Source organism: Lolium perenne, chromosome 6 (assembly GCF_019359855.2).
Source record: "Lolium perenne isolate Kyuss_39 chromosome 6, Kyuss_2.0, whole genome shotgun sequence".
NCBI classification, from domain to species: Eukaryota; Viridiplantae; Streptophyta; class Magnoliopsida; order Poales; family Poaceae; genus Lolium; species Lolium perenne.
The window spans coordinates 179,334,611-179,353,681 of NC_067249.2; the positions used below are offsets into that span (position 1 = coordinate 179,334,611).

The 19,071-nt window shown below is 46.1% G+C and overlaps 1 protein-coding gene across 1 annotated transcript; it reads right to left on the reverse strand.

The window, feature by feature from the left end:
- Window positions 1-1,365: 1,365 nt before the first annotated feature.
- Window positions 1,366-4,424, reverse strand: LOC127306798 (uncharacterized). The gene is made up of 6 exons (XM_051337506.2): window positions 3,839-4,424; window positions 3,109-3,217; window positions 2,801-3,019; window positions 2,516-2,726; window positions 2,038-2,119; window positions 1,366-1,910 (listed from the first exon to the last, which is right to left on the reverse strand). Exons 1-6 carry the CDS (start codon window positions 4,301-4,303, stop codon window positions 1,719-1,721), a joined length of 1,278 nt encoding a protein of 425 aa, XP_051193466.1. The 5' UTR covers window positions 4,304-4,424; the 3' UTR covers window positions 1,366-1,718.
- Between the last annotated feature and the right edge of the window lie 14,647 nt (window positions 4,425-19,071).

Consider the following 19,071-nt stretch of genomic DNA (forward strand, 5'->3'; position numbering starts at 1 on the left):
CCCAGACATCACGGGTCACTTGTCAAATGACTTGGACAGCCACGCGCACAATTGAAAACCATTTATTTGGTTTATGCTAAATCTTGGAGAAAAACCACGTCTTACCCGTTTAAGCTTAAACTAAGTGATATATATATACCACAGTATCCGATCCATATGATTCATGAGAATTCTGCAATTATTTTCCAATATTTTATGACATGTCGTTTGAGTCGGCCACCACATGCGCCTGATAAGTGAGAAAAATGTATGGTAGGTAACATGCAGCGTATGAAAACAAACTTCCGCGCTTATATTAAAAGAAAATCAACACTGCTTACAATACTATTCGACATGCATGATTGCCACGACTTGTTTTTTTGTAACCAATATTTTGGTATACCATTTGCTTCTAGGTTTTTTTCTAGGCTGGAGATAGGAGAGGCAGAGTTGCTGAAGCAATATGGTCGTTTAGACGAAAGACCAGTTACCGTTGACATGAATTCTGTTATGTGATGTGCGTTATCTTCTGTCACTAACCTTGTAAGGATGATGGATCCATTATGAGTTGAACAGAGTGAAATGTTGAACTCCAATCATGGCACGGGTATGCATGCCATACTTAGCCTACGACGACCAGTTCCCCAAAGAGCGACGCGCAGTTAGGTCGTTATCAGGGTGATATGGGCGATCTGTGGTTCTCACATGGGGTGTTTGTCTCGGATGTTATGATTGAGAGCTTTGCAAAGTCCTACTCTGCCGAGTAGTATAACCTTGGTGACTCATTTTTAGTAGAGTGCTAAATAATCTACTGCCTTCTACCTCTACTGTAGTGGTAGCGCTGTCTGAAAGTGCGATTGGAACGTTTGATCTTCCCGTTCACGTGCATAATAGGTAGGCGTAGCCTTGAAGAACTCTTAATTCTGCCAACGAGCATGTTTCCTAAATTAAAAACATTCATCAACTTCTGGGGTCATGCAAATGGATTTTTCTTAGCAAATGCAGCAACACACTGGATACTGTAATCTTTATTTATCAGAAAAATGGGTACCATGCTAAAACTCGTAAATATCGCCAAAAATCACAAAAGAAATAAACAAATGCTGTGTTCAATACTGTTAATCTGCTAAGTTAAATGTGCAGGAAGACTAGTTTCTTCGATGCCATTGCAAAAGAACTAACTGTATACTCAACGACTAGTTTCTTCTTTTCTTCTGAATATATAAACCTAATGCAGCTATACCTGCCTGCCTTTCCTGACAATAAAATAGCTGGATACACGCAAAACTACCTCTTACTCAAGCGGCACCTACTTCAAAACAATGAGAATCACACATAGAAAACGTGAAATGTTATAGCCATACCCATCAAGCCAACAGCGAGAAATTTTCGACTGAAACTGTATATATATGCTCTCCAAATGGGGAGAAAAAGAATGTTGTTTCTAAGAACAGGAATTTAGGCCACAACAAGAGTATGGATACAGAAACACTATAATCTGCCCCTGTTTGCTTCTGGTCATGTCTAAGAATCAACGTTGAAGGGCTGATTAAGTGTTGAATGACCTGAAACTTCCATCAACCTAGCTAGGATAACAAACCGACATTATATACAGCATATATGGTAATTTTCTGGATATCTGACACTGCTGGTTTCTTTAGCTTTAGTCTTTCCGTGCTGGCACTGTTAGAGCTTATTGCAATCTGCTTGTCTGCAACTAGCACAAGTGAAGAGCTGGATCACAGGAAGGCCAGTGACCAAGGGAGCTTTCCTGTCCTAGACATCTTCTCCAAGGCTTTCTCAACACCAGCTATCCGATTGGCAGTGGCTGCCTGCTCCTTGACTTTCTTCTTATCAGCTTTCCTCTGTGCTTTTCGTATCGCCTTTTGCATCTTCTGTCCTGCTTCAGCTCTCTTCTTTTCCAACTTCATCTGTTTACAGTTGAGAACACAAACAGAATGTAAAACTACTGGTCCAGTGCTATAAGTGGAAATATTCAATGCAGTGAACACTGAAGATGTCTTTCTTGGGGAGACCAAATGCAGTTGCCAAGCATACCTCAGTGTTTGTCATTTTCTCCCTGGCCTGTGCAATCTTATTCTTCTGCCAGACATCGATGTTTGCTTCTTTAATTTTCAGCCTAGATAACATAAGTAACATAAGTGCTTGGAATAAACATATCCAAATATTTTTGCTCGTCAACACTAAACATGATGATATTCTGCAGGTCAGTTTGTTAAGTTCAAAACTTCAACAAATCAGAGTCGCCCCTCACAAACAGTCATATCAGTACCAGTTATGGATCAAGCTTTTTTGTTCAATGTATATTGAAGTGTAACAGCAACATGTTTATTTTCGACAACTTATTATGCTACATCTGTCCAACTCCCAAGCCATTTGATTCCACATCATTATTGGCTAATACAACTATTCTTGTTCTATGACAATTCATTATTCTGAGCAAGTCCAGAATAATTTGCTAAAAATAAATGCAATGTTAAGAGGTAATCGCATAAGATGAGATGATATGGATTACTTGTCTATGAGCTTTGAAATCTGTGCATCCTTCCAGGCAACCAACTTGGCATGGACGAAATTTTCCTTTGGTTTTACTGCAGAGCCCCGGACCCGTCTCTCCATCCTTTGCACTGCAGCTGGACAATTCTCACCGTCTGAAAGGTCAAAAGCATGACCACCGTGATTGCCTCCCTCATAGGCACCTTCGGCATCGAAGTTCCAATCACGAGCTGCAACATACAAAATTGTCCCAATTCATGTTTTGCTGAAGAATCAACAGGTCTCAAGAGATTTAGGCCAATACCTGAGGATATACGAGACGACACAGTATCTGCCTGCCAGTCCTTTTGGTCCATTGCCTCATCTTCCTCTTCACTTACTTTAGGCAATCTCCATTCATTGACAGCATCAATTGATCCCATGCGCCGCCTCTGGTAATTGCGTGCGGAGCGAGCTCGGCGCATCAATCTAGCTGGTGTGGCCTTGTGGACGAATCTTGGAGGCCCTCGATTGGAACCGTCAACTGCATCATTGAAGTAAACTAAGTGACCATGACATGCAAGGAAAAGAATTGGTTGATCTATCAACAGGGAAGCAGGCAAAAGGCAGCACCTCTGCGATCCAGCAGAGAAGGGTGCCTGGGTGTCTGTAGTCTGACGTTTCGTGGTGTAGCAAACTTCATGAAATCTCCTCTGGTTGGTGCCCTCCCTTGCTCTTCCTCCTGAGGTAGTTTCGCTTATTAACAACTCCCAATTACTTATGAGCTTGAAGGATATAATGTGTGCAAAGCAAAAGTAGGTGGGTACCAAACTGGCAACATGATGTATTAGATGGATGGCATCAGACACCAAATCATTCTAACCTGATTGGCTGATACAATGGTTAAAAAATGCAACAGTTATATGACTGAGATAAGATTACGCCAGTTTTTGTCCATTTCAAGATGCTGGAAGGAAGAACCCTAGCAACAAACCCGGATCCCAAATGTGCAGCCTTTCCTAATTGGCAGTTAATTATTCTTGAATTTCCAATCAATTCCCGTAACATTGATCTATCAATCAAGAATCCAATTTCATTCTACACAATACTCCGAAACTGAGGCATTTGTTCCCAGGAGCAATACAAGAAACTGAACAGCTCCAACCAAGAAACCACCTCCGCAGCAAGAATGATCTTAGGAATCGATGGAGTCCAGCCGAATTCATGAACCGCATGCTATAGAGCGAATAATCAAGAACACAGGCAGGCAAAATCAGTAACCAAGAACCCTGGAATCACCTCCCTTTCTAGCAAGAACCTGGCAGGAACAACACGGCAGAGCAGCGAGACCACGGAAACTGACCTCCCGTGACGTGACGAACGAGGATCCGTCGCTGTCGTCTTGGCGCTCCCCGCCGTCCCGGCAGCCGTCGCCGCCCTTGCTGCTGACGGGGCTGCATATGGGGGACGGGGAGGCCGGGCGGTGCTCGGTGAGGGACCCGGCGCTCCACGCGGCGCAGCTGCCGTAGGAGGAAGCCGGGCGGCGGCCGTAGGGCCCGCCGCGCGCGCCCATGGCGGCCATCGCGAGCAGCATCTGCGTGCTCCTCCCGGCCGACGCCTCGGGCTGGGGGTCGGGGTCGGGCTCGGCGTCGGCGGCGTAGAAGGCGGCGGCGCCGTCGGAGCGCGCGGGGGAGGAGCCCGGCGAGACGCGGGAGGCGGCGGTGGGCTCGCCGACGACGCAGGGGAGCGGGAGCGGGAGGAGGTGGTCGACGCGGCGCATGTTGATGCTGCCGCAGGAGGAGACGCCGCCGTCGGCGACGGCGGCCATCTTCTTGGCTTCTTGCTCTGCGCACCTCGCTTCGTCTTGCCGACGGCGTGCCTGGCAGTTGCAGAGGGCGCGCGAGTTTAGAGAGAGAGAGACGGTGTCAGGGCCGAGAGAGAAAAGGGCAACAAAAGATGGCACGGATGGGCTTACATATTAAGGTTTTGCTAGGGCTCTAGGCTGGGCCATCTGACGGGTAGTTCAAGGTATTATTTGGTACGTCGGGCTGCGTGGTTTGGATAAAAAAATACTACCTCCGGTTCATATTAATTGACTCTAATATGAATGTATCTAGACACATTTTAGTTCTAGATACATCCATATTGAAGTCAATTAATATGAATCGGAGTACTATTTTTATTTGTTTGGCTGCAGCCAACATCAAATTTCGATGAAGATAAGATTACGACTGTTTGGTACCATACAGACATGTACAAGGTCACTTCTTCTCTACAACTGGTAGCCTTACCATGCTATTACCTTCTATCACACAGAAATCTCAGTTCATGACAGTTGTAGACTAACGAAGTTAGCAGTTTACGAAATCAGCTCTAGTTAGTATGAATGGTAGTTCATAACGATGCTCCCTAGCTACTACGAATGACAGTTTATCATCACGGGGTAGTTCAACATACGGGGATCAAAATGGGGTTCGATAAACAGGGGATTAAAGGGGAGTTCTTCTTCTTCACTTCCTCTTCTTCTTCTCAAATGGTGGTGTTGCCTCTGGCTTTTCACATTGCGCCTGCCCACTCTTGCCTCTTCTCCTTCCAGGCTTCATTGTCGATTGCCTCCACGCCATGGCCAGTCTCTGCTTCATCAAAAGTGACAACCTCTTGGAAGAACTCATCCTCGCCCCAATCTAGGATCCAGTTGTGAAGAATGCAGCAATCAAGGACTAGCTTTACTTAAGTGTCAAAAGTGTGGAATGGTTTATGGTCAAGGACCTTGAACCTGTTCTTCAATGCAGCAAAGGTCCTCTCAATGATGACTAGGCTTGAGTGTCTCAAATTGAACAACTCTTTCGCATTCTAAGGTCGGTGCCTGGGAGAGAACTCGTTGAGGTGGTACCTTGTTTTCCTGAAGGGAAGTAGAATACCAGGTCGGCATGCATATCCAGCATCTCCAAGGTAGAACTTACCCTCAAGGATTTGCAACCCATCAAGTCTTGACAAGTTGTCGGCCAGGATGCTCACATCATGAGCTGAACCCTCCCACCCAGCAAGCACATATGTGAACCTCATATCGAAATCCACAGCTGCTAGCACGTTCTGCCTGGTGTAGTTGAAAGGATCGTATGCCGCACCTAGAGGGGGGGGTGAATAGGTGCTAACCAATTTTTAGTTCTTTTTCAATTTAGGCTTGACACAAAAGGTAAATTCTCTAGATATGCAACTAAGTGAATTTACCTATATGACAAGGTTATCAACTAGGCAAGATATAGCTACGCAATATATAAGAGATAGAGTGGGATAGAGGTAACCGAGAGTGGAGCACGCGATGACACGGAGATGATTCCCGTAGTTCCCTTCCTTTGCAAGAAGGTACGTCTACGTTTGGAGGAGTGTGGTTGCTACGAAAGCCAAACCAACAGCCACGAAGGCTTCACTCAGATCTCCGGTGAGCAACGCCACGAAGGCCTAGCCCACTTCCACTAAGGGATTTCCTTGAGGCGGAAACCGGGCCTTTACAAGGTTCTTGGGGCACACATCCACAACCAAATTGGAGGCTCCCAAATCTGTTACAACACAACAAATCAACAAGCATACATCAACAACAATCACTAGGGATCCAAAGAGGAACACTAGCAAGGGGGCCCTCAAGCATAAGAGGGGGAAATGAAAAACGCTTCGGTGAGGATGTAGATCGGGGTCTTCTCCGTCGATTCTCCAAAGCACAAGGGATTTGGATGGTTGAGGAAGGAGATCCGATGGATTTAAAGTTCTTGGTGGCTCAACAATGGTGTATCTCTTTTTTAGAAGGGGAATGAGCAACCCTAGCTCAATGGAGAAGAAGCCCTTAAAAAGGGCAGCTGATTCGGCCGTTGGAGAGCTGGGGAGGGGTGGCCGGTAGTACCGGCGAGTTTGGGCCGGTACTACCGGTCTTGGCGCGCGCGCGGCAAGCCGGGGGGGGCCACGTGGCCTGGTGGGCGCGGTCCGGGGGGGGGGGAGGCCGGAGCCTCCGGCCCGGGGTACCGGCCGTGGTACCGCCGGGAGCTCCAACCTCCCTAGAAGTTTGCTGAGGCGCCCCCCCCCCAGCCCCCGTACCAAGGGCGGTACCAAGGCCGGAGCCTCCGGCCGCGGCCAGGCCGGCGGTACCGCCCAGGGCCCCCGCTCCTTCTTCTTTTTCCTTTGCTTCTCTCTTCTTCTTCATAATTCTTTCTTTCTTCTTTCTTATCTCTTTCTCTTCTTCTTCTCATTTCTTGTATACTCTTCACACTTTAAGCATCTAGAGAATGTAATAACCTACAAATCTTATAAACCGAAATGTTCATATATCATCATTGTCATCAACACCAAAACACATATAAAATGAGATATGATCTTTCAATCTCCCCCTTTTTGGTTTCTTGATGACAACATAAGATTTGTAAAAGAAGAGAGTATATGAGCAGAGAAAATATAAGATATGCATAAAAGGCTCCCCCTAGACATGTGCATCTAATAGAATTAACATATGAAGGATAGGCACATAATCTAGGATCAAACTACTCAAGAAAATATGAATCACCAACAAGTGCAAAGATGCTTAGTAAGCAAATAAATTCATCACTTGAAGAGAGGAGAGACAACCATATGTGAGTAAAGACTAGTGTTGAGTTTAGAGATCATACCACATGAAGTTCACTTAGTCTTTACCATAGATAGATATATAGGTAATGTCTCATACATAAATAGATAGCCCCTATGTCTCACACACATAGATAAGGTGCATAAAACAAGATAAGTAGTTCTCAACAATAGATAACCATAAGTCACAAGCATAAAAAGTCAAAGAAAACGCAAGCTTGTGACTTCCCATGCAAATCCCGAACCTAATAGAACTCTTCTCCCCCTTTGACATCAAGATGCCAAAAAGGTTGAAGAGCGATGCTACCGTCCCTAGCCATCAAGGAAGTCCTCGGCAACATCAGAGTCGACATCATAGGAGGGACCATCCTCGCCATCAGACCACTGGCTATGAGCAGAAATCCACTGAGGCTTCGGAAGGATATTCTCTTCAGATCCTGGAGGAGACACTTCCACACCAAGCTTTGCCATGATGCTCTTCTGACGGCGTCGAGCTTTCTTCTCTGCCACATAGGCGTCATACATGCGCTCCTGAATATCCAGCTGGAGACAGAAGGTCTTCTTTACCTTGATCTTGAGTTTGGTGTACCAAGAGGGCTCGAGCATGGGATCATATGCGGAGTGAGCCGGAGGCCCCCCAAGAGCCATATGAGGAGTAAAACCATCAATGAGTCTAATGTGAGCAAACCGGCGATCAGCGCGAGGATCTGCAGGACCTGCTGGAGGAGGTGCTGAGGCAGAAGGTGCTGCTGAGGCAGAAGGAGCTGCAGGGGCTGAGGTAGAAGCTAGGAGCTCATGATCTTTGATAAGAAGGTTCTTGCGTTTATGAACAGTGAGAGTGGAAAAAGGTTCCAGAATGGCACCCTCAAACTTCTGACGCCACACCTCAGAAATAAGCTTCATGATGAAAGGACCAAAGGCAGGAGACCTCTTCTCAACCATACGCAGGAAAATCTGGTTCCACAGGCAATCCATGACATCCATCTTCACACCCTTGCCCTTGCGGAGATGAGTTTGAAGCATCAAGTCAATGACAAAAGAATGGATCTCATCAACATTACCCACTTTGACGGCAACAGTCTCACGGTAGATGCGAAGCATAATATCATAGACAGGTTTGAGACCGGAAGTGAATCCAAGCTTGCATCGACCGGGCATATAGAGCGGCTCAAGAACATCTTTGGTGCTTGCATTAGTCTGCCCATGAAACCTCCAACCACTATCAGTGTCATGTTCACAATCTTCCGGAATAGGATAGCCAAGAATCTGTCCAAATGTGCTCCAAGTGGTAGTGAGTACCACATCACGAGTCATCCAAGTGATGGAGCGAGCATCATCCTCATGAAAATAAACTGTGGCGAAGAACTGAGTCACAAGGTAAGGATCATAGTTGCATTGGAAAGTCATAATGGGAAGCAACCCAAACTCCTCGCAAATACCAAGAGCTTCATGAAAGTAGGCATCCTTCTGCAAATGGTCAATGTTGATATACCGTTGATCAACCACCTTCACCTTGTTGGGAGGATAGACTTCATTGAATATGCGTTCTTGCACCTCGGTGTAGAAGTGGCGGTTGTGGGTGCGAGAAGACCGAGGCCCCAAATAGGGATTAGCGGTGCGAATAGCCATGTATGCATGAAGGCGGACGCTGCCATAGGACTCAATAGCCTTTTTCCCTTTCTTCTTATTTGCCAAAGAAGCACCACGCGCAGTAGTGGCACGGGGTAACACTTCATCTTGTTCAACAAAATCATCCTCAAGGGGCGGATCCCCTCTCCTCTTCCGACTAGCACCTGTGAAATAGACGAACAGAGCCGAGGGAAATTTGGGATAAGGGCACAAGCTCATCTCAACTTAACAAAATTTTGACCCAAAATACACATGCATGATGAGAAAAAAAATAAGGCCACACACAATGGGTAAAAAAAAATGCTACAAAGTAGAGGTTAACGGTGCTACATACTAGAGGGCATAGATCAGCAATAGATACAACCTCTAAGAGTAAGATTTAGCCAAAAATCTAAGCATGTAGAACCACTAACCACCACACATGTGAGCCAAAAATGCGAGCAAAAAAACATGGGGGGAGAGGCTAATACCGGGAGCCATGGAGGAGGAGGGGTGGGGGAAGGCTCCCACGGAGCCGATCCGGCCGGAGATGGCCGGAGAGTGGCCGGGGGAGCAAGGGAGCCGGCAGGGGCGGCCGGGCGGCTGATGAGATTGGGAGCAGGGAGGAGGGGGCGAGTGGGGAGGGTTGGGGAGCGTGGCTCGACCCGCCCGCACAAGGAGGCACCGGCCCGAGGCCGGCGGTAGTACCGGCCAGGCCCCAGGCGGTACTACCGGCCTGGTCAGGCCCGGGTCGGCAAGCCTCCGCCCCCGATTTTTTTTTTTTTTTTTTTGTAGGCTGTTTTTAAACAAAATCCTCCTTTTTTTTGTAGGCTGTTTTAAACAAAATCCTCCCCTTTTTTTTGCAGGCTGTTTTAAACAAAATCCTCCCCTTTTTTTTATAAAGACACTCTCTTTAAACACAATTTTGATATGCAATTTTTGAGACGAGCTTGTGCAAGATATAGAATGTTTTTAGAGGTGAGAGAATGGCTTAGGATGGACACAAAGAGGGGTAAGGTAATATGAACTCAAGTTTGCAAGGAGGAAATCAATAGAAACCAAACATTGAGCCAATTCCCCTAAAAACAAAAGATAGGCAAATGAAGTCCAATAAAGATCCAAATTACTCCAACTCTTCATAGAGAAGAGTGTGGTGGCCTAGGCCACCATATATGAGTGTTATGGCATGGCACCGCGAAGATATATCTTGGGCCCAAAAACCACTACTCATCATTGAAGCTCACATATCATTATATGATATAAAGAGAATGATTTCTTAATGTTGGCATTATGGGGGGAGGGATAGCTCAATAATTTAAACCGCACTCCCCCTATTTCCATGCCCACATCTAAACCAAAACAAGTTTTGAGACGAAGGAGTGTTTGCAAGATGGTCAAGCTATACTCCTTGAATCGATGATATTTAGCTCATTCCTCAAAAAAGAGAACCTTGCTTCATCAAGAGGCTTCGTGAATATATCGGCAAGTTGATCCTTGGTAGGAACATAGATAAGCTCAATATCACCCCGGGCAACATGATCCCTAATGAAATGATTCCGGATCTCAATATGCTTCGTTCTTGAATGTTGCACCGGATTATAGGCAATCTTGATAGCACTTTCATTGTCACATAATAGAGGCACTTTGTCACAAATGACACCGTATTCCTTTAAAGTTTGCCTCATCCATAACAATTGAGTGCATCCACTTGCGGCGGCAACATATTCGGCTTCGGCGGTGGAGAGAGATATGCAATTTTGCTTCTTAGAAGACCAACACACCAAGGACCTACCAAGGAATTGGCAAGCCCCGGAAGTTGATTTCCTATCATCCTTGTCACCCGCCCAATCCGCATCGGTATATCCATTGAGAATAAAACTTGAGCCTTTGGGGTACCAAATACCATATCTTGGGGTATCAACCAAATATCGAAAGATTCTTTTGAGAGCCATCATGTGGCTCTCCTTAGGAGAAGCTTGATACCTTGCACACACACCAACACTCAACACTATGTCTGGTCTAGATGCGCAAAGGTAAAGCAAGGATCCAATCATGGAGCGATATACCTTTTGATCCACTTCTTTACCATTGGGATCTAGTGCAAGATGACATTTGGTAACCATAGGAGTGGCCACACCCTTCAACTCGGTCATCTTGAACCTCTTGAGCATGTCTTGGAGATATTTTGCTTGGTTGATGAAGGTTCCTTCTCTCAATTGCTTGATCTCAAAACCAAGGAAAAACTTCATCTCTCCCATCATAGACATCTCAAACCTATCGGTCATAAGCTTTGAGAATTCATCATTGAAAGCTTTGTTAGTAGAGCCAAATATAATATCATCAACATATAATTGGCAAACGAAAAGCTCCCCATTGACCCTCTTAGTAAAAAGAGTGGGGTCGATTAGCCCAACATCAAACCCACGGTCTACCAACAATTCCTTAAGGTGCTCATACCAAGCTCTAGGAGCTTGTTTGAGACCATAAAGTGCTTTATCAAGCTTGTAGACATGGTTAGGAAAGTTGAGATCCTCGAACCCCGGGGGTTGCTTAACATAAACCTCTTCATGCAAAGGACCATTAAGAAAAGCACTTTTCACATCCATTTGTTGTAACTTAAAGTTATGATGCGATGCATAAGCAAGAAGGATACGGATGGACTCAAGGCGAGCCACGAGAGCATAGGTCTCTCCAAAGTCAATCCCTTCAACTTGAGAGAAACCTTGAGCCACCAATCTTGCCTTGTTCCTCACAATATTTCCAAACTCATCTTGCTTGTTCTTGAATATCCATTTAGTGCCTATAACATTGCGGCACTCCTTTGGCTTCTCTACTAACGTCCACACTTTGTTGCGCTTGAAGTTGTTGAGTTCCTCATGCATAGCTTCCACCCAATCCGAATCTTCAAGGGCTTCAAACACTTTCTTGGGTTCCACTACGGAGATATAGGCATGATGATTGCTAAAGTTAGCCAATTGCCTTCTTGTGGAGACTTTTGCTCGAACATCACCTAGGACCTTATCATGAGTGTGTCCACGAATTTCAAGGGTCCTTTCTCTTCTTGCCAAACGACGGGCCTCGATCTCCTCCTTGGTTCTTCTTGGCCTTGGAGGTGTCACTTGATCAACTTGATCATTTGGGTCCCCGTCTTGACCTTCAACTTGAGCAACTACAATCTCTTGTGGGTGCTCAACATCATGTGCTTGATCTTGGACATCATTTGGTGCGGAGCAAATATCAAATGGATACTCGTCGGAACCATCATGAATTCTTGGTTGATCATGTTCTTGATCTTGTCCTTGATCTTGTCCTTGATCTTGCACACAAGGGGGAGGGTTTTGTTCTTGTTCTTGGGTTGGTGCATCATTTGCTTCACTTGATGGGGTTTGTTGATGTTGAGAAGATGAGGGCTCCACCGTGGTAGAGCATAGTCCTTCCCGAGACGCCACACCGTGTCCCTCAATGGGGCGGAAAAATCCCACACCCATTCTTACTATGGCATCTTGAGGTATTTCATCACCTGCACAAACATCAACTTGCCCCACTTGGGAGCCATCATTTTCTTCGAACTTCACACTACAAGATTCAATGATAATCCCGGAGGATACATCAAAGATTCTATAAGTGTGAGATTCGGCACCGTAACCAACAAATATACCCTCCAAAGCTTTAGGAGCAAATTTAGACAAACGAACTCCTTTGATTTTGTAGAAACACTTACACCCGAACACCTTGAAGTATGAGATATTAGGCTTGTTCCCGGTGAGTATTTCATATGGAGTCTTGTTCAAGCCCTTGCGGAGATAGAGCCGGTTGGAGGAGTGACAAGCGGTGGAGATGGCTTCGGCCCAAAAGTTATAGCGGGATTTATACTCCGCCATCATAGACCTTGCCATATCCATAAGAGTCCGGTTCTTCCTCTCCGCAACACCATTTTGTTGAGGGGTGTAAGCAGCGGAATATTGATGACGAATCCCCTCATCACTAAGAAAATCATTGAGTGTGTAGTTCTTGAACTCGGAGCCGTTGTCACTTCTTATTGCCATAATGAGGAGGTTGTGTTGGCGTTGCACCTCGGTAGCAAAGTCAATGAATATTTGTTGAGTCTCATCTTTCGTCTTGAGAAAGTAGACCCAAGTGTATCTTGAGTAGTCATCGACAATCACCAAGCAATGTTTCTTCGCACCAAGACTTGCATGAGTAACGGGACCAAAGAGATCCACATGAAGGAGCTCCAAGATCCTCTTGGAAGAGATGATGGTCTTGCTTGGATGCGGAGAGTCATGCATTTTGCCTTCAACACAAGCCCTACAAACACGATCTTTGGCAAAAGACACATTTTCCATTAGTCCCACAATATGGTTCCCCTTGTGAAGACTTTGCAAAGTTCTCATGTTGACATGGGCTAGGCGGCGATGCCACAACCAACCCACGTCCGCCTTTCCGAATAGGCACATCGCACTTGACGTGGTGGTCCCCGAAAAGTCCACCACATACAAGTTGTGTTCGCGATACCCAACGAATGCGACTTTTAGAGTCTTGCTCCACAAGAGGACCACAATATCATTATCAATAAAGACGGCGAAACCCATCTTGCCAAGGGCGGAAACAGAAAGCAAATTGTAACCAAGGGTTTTGACAAGCATGACATCCACAAGAGTAATGTTGTGTGCAACCACAACCTTGCCAAAACCCAATACCTCGGATGTAGAATTATCGCCAAAGGAGACGGTGATATCATTTACATTAGGCCTCAACTCCTTGACGAGGTTCTTGCCGCCGGTCATATGACTTGTACATCCACTATCAAGTACCCATTTTGAACCTCCGGCGGCATAGTCCTACAAGAGATCAATTCTTGGATTTAGGTACCCATTTTTCAATGGGTCCTCTTTTGTTAGCAACAAGGGTCTTTGGGACCCAAATAGACCAAGCAACATAACCATCATATGGACCAACATACTTAGCATAAACATCACCATAATAATCTTTAAAGAGAACATAGTGAGGATTATCTATTCCCGCACCATCATCATTAATGGTGTTGCCCTTTCGGGGTTCACCATTAGCTTTCTCATGTGCGGGCTTGGTCTTTTCTTGTTTGCCTTTTTAGCCTTGGAATTAAAACCAAGTCCCTCCTTCCCATTGTTTGATCTTTGCTTACTCAAAAGATCATCCAACGAAAGTTTACTTTGGGGAGAGGAGGTCCTAGCAAGTTCATCTTTCAACCTAGCATTTTCCTCAATAACATTTGCATGATCACATGAAGGAGTAGAGGAGCTAGGCACATCATATGAGGCAAGCCTAATTTGAAGTTGCTCATAAGACTTGGATAAGAGAGTGTATTCACTCTTCAAAGCTTTGTGAGCTTTGTCTAGTTCATCTAGATCTTTCACAAGTTTCTCATGATCAACCTCAAATTGGGCCTTTTCCTTTTTAAGCAATTTAAACTTAGCCCTAGCAAGATCTCTAGCTTTAGTGAGCTTGTTAATTTTATCTTGAGGCTCTTCAAGAGTTTCTAGCCTCTCCTCAAGAGAAGCTATAGTTTCTTGACTTTCCTCAAGAGCATTTTTAAGAGCATGGATTTCAAGAGAGTCTTCTCTCTCTATTTGACCCTTTTTCTCAAGCATATCACTTTGTTGAGCTAAACGAACCATGAGGTTAGAAACATGCTTCTTAGTGTTACCTTGTAGGTTAAGAATGAAATCATCAAAATCTAGCATTTCTTGTTTCACTTTTAGACTAGCATCATCAACCCCTAGATCGCTAGATAAGTTAGGCATAGAGGGGTTAGGGGATGATACCTCGGAGGATTTAGCCATAAGGCAACTTTCTTCCTCCACATGAATGACCTCATTGGGGGATTCACTTGGTGATGAAGAGTTGGTGGAAAGGGAGGCAAGCGCGACCAATCCATTAGAGGTGGCATCTTCTTCATCATCAACATCATCATCTCCGGAGGTATACTCTTCTTGAGTTGATAGCACAATAGGTGTGTCCAAGGAGGACCTTGCCATGAAGCAATGTGCATTCTTGATTTGAGGGTTCTCATTGGGAGATTCAAAGAGAGATGATGAGGGTGTGTTGGTGGTGACGATGGCGGCTAATTCCTTTGAGCTTTCTTCATCTTCATCGCCACTAGAACTTTCAACTTCATCGGTAGAATATTCTTCCCTTGTTACTAGCACAACTCTTGAGGGCCTCTTGCCCTTCTTGGTCTTGTTGTTGTAGAACTTCTTGTTGGGGGGCTTTGAATATTTGCCCTTTGAGTCTTTGCTCTTGTCCTTGGGAATGAGCCTCCCATTATGAAGCTCTCTATTCTCATAGGGGCATTCGGCAATGAAGTGGCGCTTGTCATCACAATTGTAGCATGATCTTGTCTTTGGACCAAAGCTTGTGAACCCATTTTTGTTGTTCCTCTTGATGTTGTCTTCCTTGGCCTTGGAGGGATCAACCCAAAAGGATTTTGCATGGAAGGCCATGTGATCATGGTAGTGGCATTGCAAATCTTCCGGATAAGTCATACTCCAAGATGCTCTATAAGATTCTTGAGGAACCACTTCTTCAACGGAGTTGACCACCAAGGCAAGGTTGGAACCTTTTGCCATCCCAATAGCACGATTGCGAGAATCATGAGAGGTTTCCTCAAGCACCTTGAGAGCTTGCAACTCGTGCACAACTTGTTGAGAGGTGAGAGAGGAATAGCATTCCCTTCCCACAAGAGTCTTGACATCAATGGGTACAAATGGCATCATGCATTCAATGTACTTCTCCTTGATCCAAGAATCATTGATGTGGGTGGCACCAACAAGCCGGAAGGCATCGGCAACGGTGAGAAGTCTTCCATACATATCTTCATGATCTTCATCCGGAAGCCTCATGAACCCTTCGGCTTTATTCTTGAGAGCATTATACTTGTTCCTCCTTGTGCTCTCACTTCCAATGCAACTCGCGGTCAAACCATCCCAAGCTTCCTTGGCGGTGGTGTAGTTCCGGACACGATGCAATTCCTTTGTCCCCACACTTGATTGAATCATGTGCAAGGCGGTGTTGTTGAGTTGACTCTCAATGGCTTCTCTTCTAGTCAAATTGTCGGGGTTGTATGGCTTGAAGCCCACCTTGATGATTCTCCATAATTCATTGGAGGCACTACAAACATGAGAGCGGAACTCAAATTGCCAAGTATCGAAATCCTCAATAGAAAACTTAGGTGGGTCGCCCCTAATGTTCAAATGAGGCATGGGAACCGGTATATCGGGTGATTGGAAAGGTGGAGGTACTCGATTGTAGCTCTCACTTTCACTAGTTCCCTTGGGAGATGCAATGGGGGATTTGATAGTGTTTAAGTTATCACCTTCCACGGGTTTGGTAGATGAGGGTAAGTCCGAAGCCTCTCCCTCATGTAACACACCCGTGTCTTTAACCTCTACACTAGGAGCCTTGGGAAGGGCCGGAGCCAAAAGCTCGGCAATCATCTTTTTCATGCTTTCCATTTGGGCTTCCACGGAGGACTTCAACGAATTGAAGTCTTCCACGGAGACCATCTTGGCGGCCCCTTCCGAGGACTCCTCGTCCGGCATACTCTTAGGCGGTTAAGCCCGAAATAAGAGCCGAGGCTCTGATACCAATTGAAAGGATCGTATGCCGCACCTAGAGGGGGGGGGTGAATAGGTGCTAACCAATTTTTAGTTCTTTTTCAATTTAGGCTTGACACAAAAGGTAAATTCTCTAGATATGCAACTAAGTGAATTTACCTATATGACAAGGTTATCAACTAGGCAAGATATAGCTACGCAATATATAAGAGATAGAGTGGGATAGAGGTAACCGAGAGTGGAGCACGCGATGACACGGAGATGATTCCCGTAGTTCCCTTCCTTTGCAAGAAGGTACGTCTACGTTTGGAGGAGTGTGGTTGCTACGAAAGCCAAACCAACAGCCACGAAGGCTTCACTCAGATCTCCGGTGAGCAACGCCACGAAGGCCTAGCCCACTTCCACTAAGGGATTTCCTTGAGGCGGAAACCGGGCCTTTACAAGGTTCTTGGGGCACACATCCACAACCAAATTGGAGGCTCCCAAATCTGTTACAACACAACAAATCAACAAGCATACATCAACAACAATCACTAGGGATCCAAAGAGGAACACTAGCAAGGGGGCCCTCAAGCATAAGAGGGGGAAATGAAAAACGCTTCGGTGAGGATGTAGATCGGGGTCTTCTCCGTCGATTCTCCAAAGCACAAGGGATTTGGATGGTTGAGGAAGGAGATCCGATGGATTTAAAGTTCTTGGTGGCTCAACAATGGTGTATCTCTTTTTTAGAAGGGGAATGAGCAACCCTAGCTCAATGGAGAAGAAGCCCTTAAAAAGGGCAGCTGATTCGGCCGTTGGAGAGCTAGGGAGGGGTGGCCGGTAGTACCGGCGAGTTTGGGCCGGTACTACCGGTCTTGGCGCGCGCGAGACGGCCGGGCGGCCACGTGGCCAGGAGGGCGCGGTCCGGGGGGGGGGGAGGCCGGAGCCTCCGGCCCGGGGTACCGGCCGTGGTACCGCCGGGAGCTCCAACCTCCCTGGAAGTTTGCTGAGGCGCCCCCCCCCGTCCCCGGTACCAAGGGCGGTACCAAGGCCGGAGCCTCCGGCCGCGGCCAGGCCGGCGGTACCGCCCAGGGCCCCCGCTCCTTCTTCTTTTTCCTTTGCTTCTCTCTTCTTCTTCATAATTCTTTCTTTCTTCTTTCTTATCTCTTTCTCTTCTTCTTCTCATTTCTTGTATACTCTTCACACTTTAAGCATCTAGAGAATGTAATAACCTACAAATCTTATAAACCGAAATGTTCATATATCATCATTGTCATCAACACCAAAACACATATAAAATGAGATATGATCTTTCAGTAGTGCTTCCTCCCGCGGAATGTTGCAAACATTGATCTCGGTACCTTTGTAGTCACATGAGTACCATCAATAGCCTCAATGCAATCATGTCAAAAAATTAGCACGTGGTCATGTTTCTGACAGTACCACATATCTGATAAGTAGAACGAACATGATTTTGTACTCACCCTAAAATACGGAACCAGTAGCTGTTCTTGATCTTGGGTGGTGCGTTCGATGATGCTGGCTTGATCATATCACCTCTGAGCTCCCCAATTGCGTACACCACCTGCTGGAAGTATCGAGAGATAGTCTCCGTGGACTGCCTGAATGTGCTATGGATGACTCTGAACCTCTAGTTATGACCCACGACATGAAGAAGAAACATTGCGATTGTTCTTCGACAAAGGTGTGGATGCTATCAACCAGCTGTCCTCTATCCCTGAACATTTTCACAAGTGCATAGAAAGGGGCTCTTCTCCTCCAAAGCATCTGGATAGCCTCTACATCGTTGGAGTTGTAGATGTAGTTTAGGTTGGCAATCCTCTCCTGATCTCATTGTAACATAGGACCGTAACAGACACGAGAAAAAACAGCATGCCTAACCGCTCTGTTGTGCACCATCAAGATCTAGGCTTGTATGCAAACGATGAGTGCTACGGCGTGATGCATAAGCTGGAGTTGGTCGGTCTACTCAAACAAGATATATGCATTACGAATGGCCTTATCGAACCCAACTAGTTCTACCAACATGAATCTGACACTACATTAGAGCAGACGAGTTTCCCCTTACCTCTGTCATAGCAGACGACGGATACGGCCGAAAGCCGTCGCAGATGTGCGCAGGCTCCGCCACGGCTGAAAACAACGACCCTGCTCCGGCGTCGAAGACCGAAGGGAGATGCACGCTACCAGATCTAGGTCGTCCGCAGCCACCACAAGTGCGAAAATTGGGGAAAGAAAAAATTTGGGAGGAAGCTAATGGAGAGGGTAACCGAAGAGGGAGGTTACCCCTACATTTACCGCACAACGTCGCTCAGAATTCGCCTTCTCCCGCCATGCCGAGGCGGGGGGCCCGCGCGAACGGCGTTGTCTATTTTCTTTTTCCTAGGACCTGTCCCTAAAGAAATTGTCAAACTAAGCGTTCCTCCCGGACCTGTCCCGAGGATTCTTAACAACGCGGAGGAGCTCAGGAAACCAACCGGCCCAAAAACTGCTAGGCACATGCGAGCCAAACCGGCCCAAAAACTGCTAGGCACATGCGAGCCAAACCGGCCCAAAAACTGCTAGGTACATGCGAGCCAAAGGTCGCCCAAGGCAACCAAACGCGCCCCTAGTGCTTCCATCTCCTATTTTTGGCATAAGATCAGCTGTTCAGCAAATGCAAGGACAAAGTATATAGTAGCCCAAAATTCTTACGACAGATTAAGCATCATCAACATGCAAAAAATCTCTTGACAAACCAGATAAATTCACCAACCACGAAGAGCACATTGCAACTCAAGAG

Coding starts and splice junctions, on each gene's coding strand:
- LOC127306798 (XM_051337506.2), bottom strand. CDS start 4,303: ATGGCCGCCGTCGCCGACGGCGGCGTCTCCTCCTGCGGCAGCATCAAC. Junction 3,020..3,108: donor TTCTCTGCTGGATCGCAGAG/GTGCTGCCTTTT, acceptor TCAATGATGCAG/TTGACGGTTCCAATCGAGGG. Junction 2,120..2,515: donor ATTTCAAAGCTCATAGACAA/GTAATCCATATC, acceptor TATGTTATCTAG/GCTGAAAATTAAAGAAGCAA.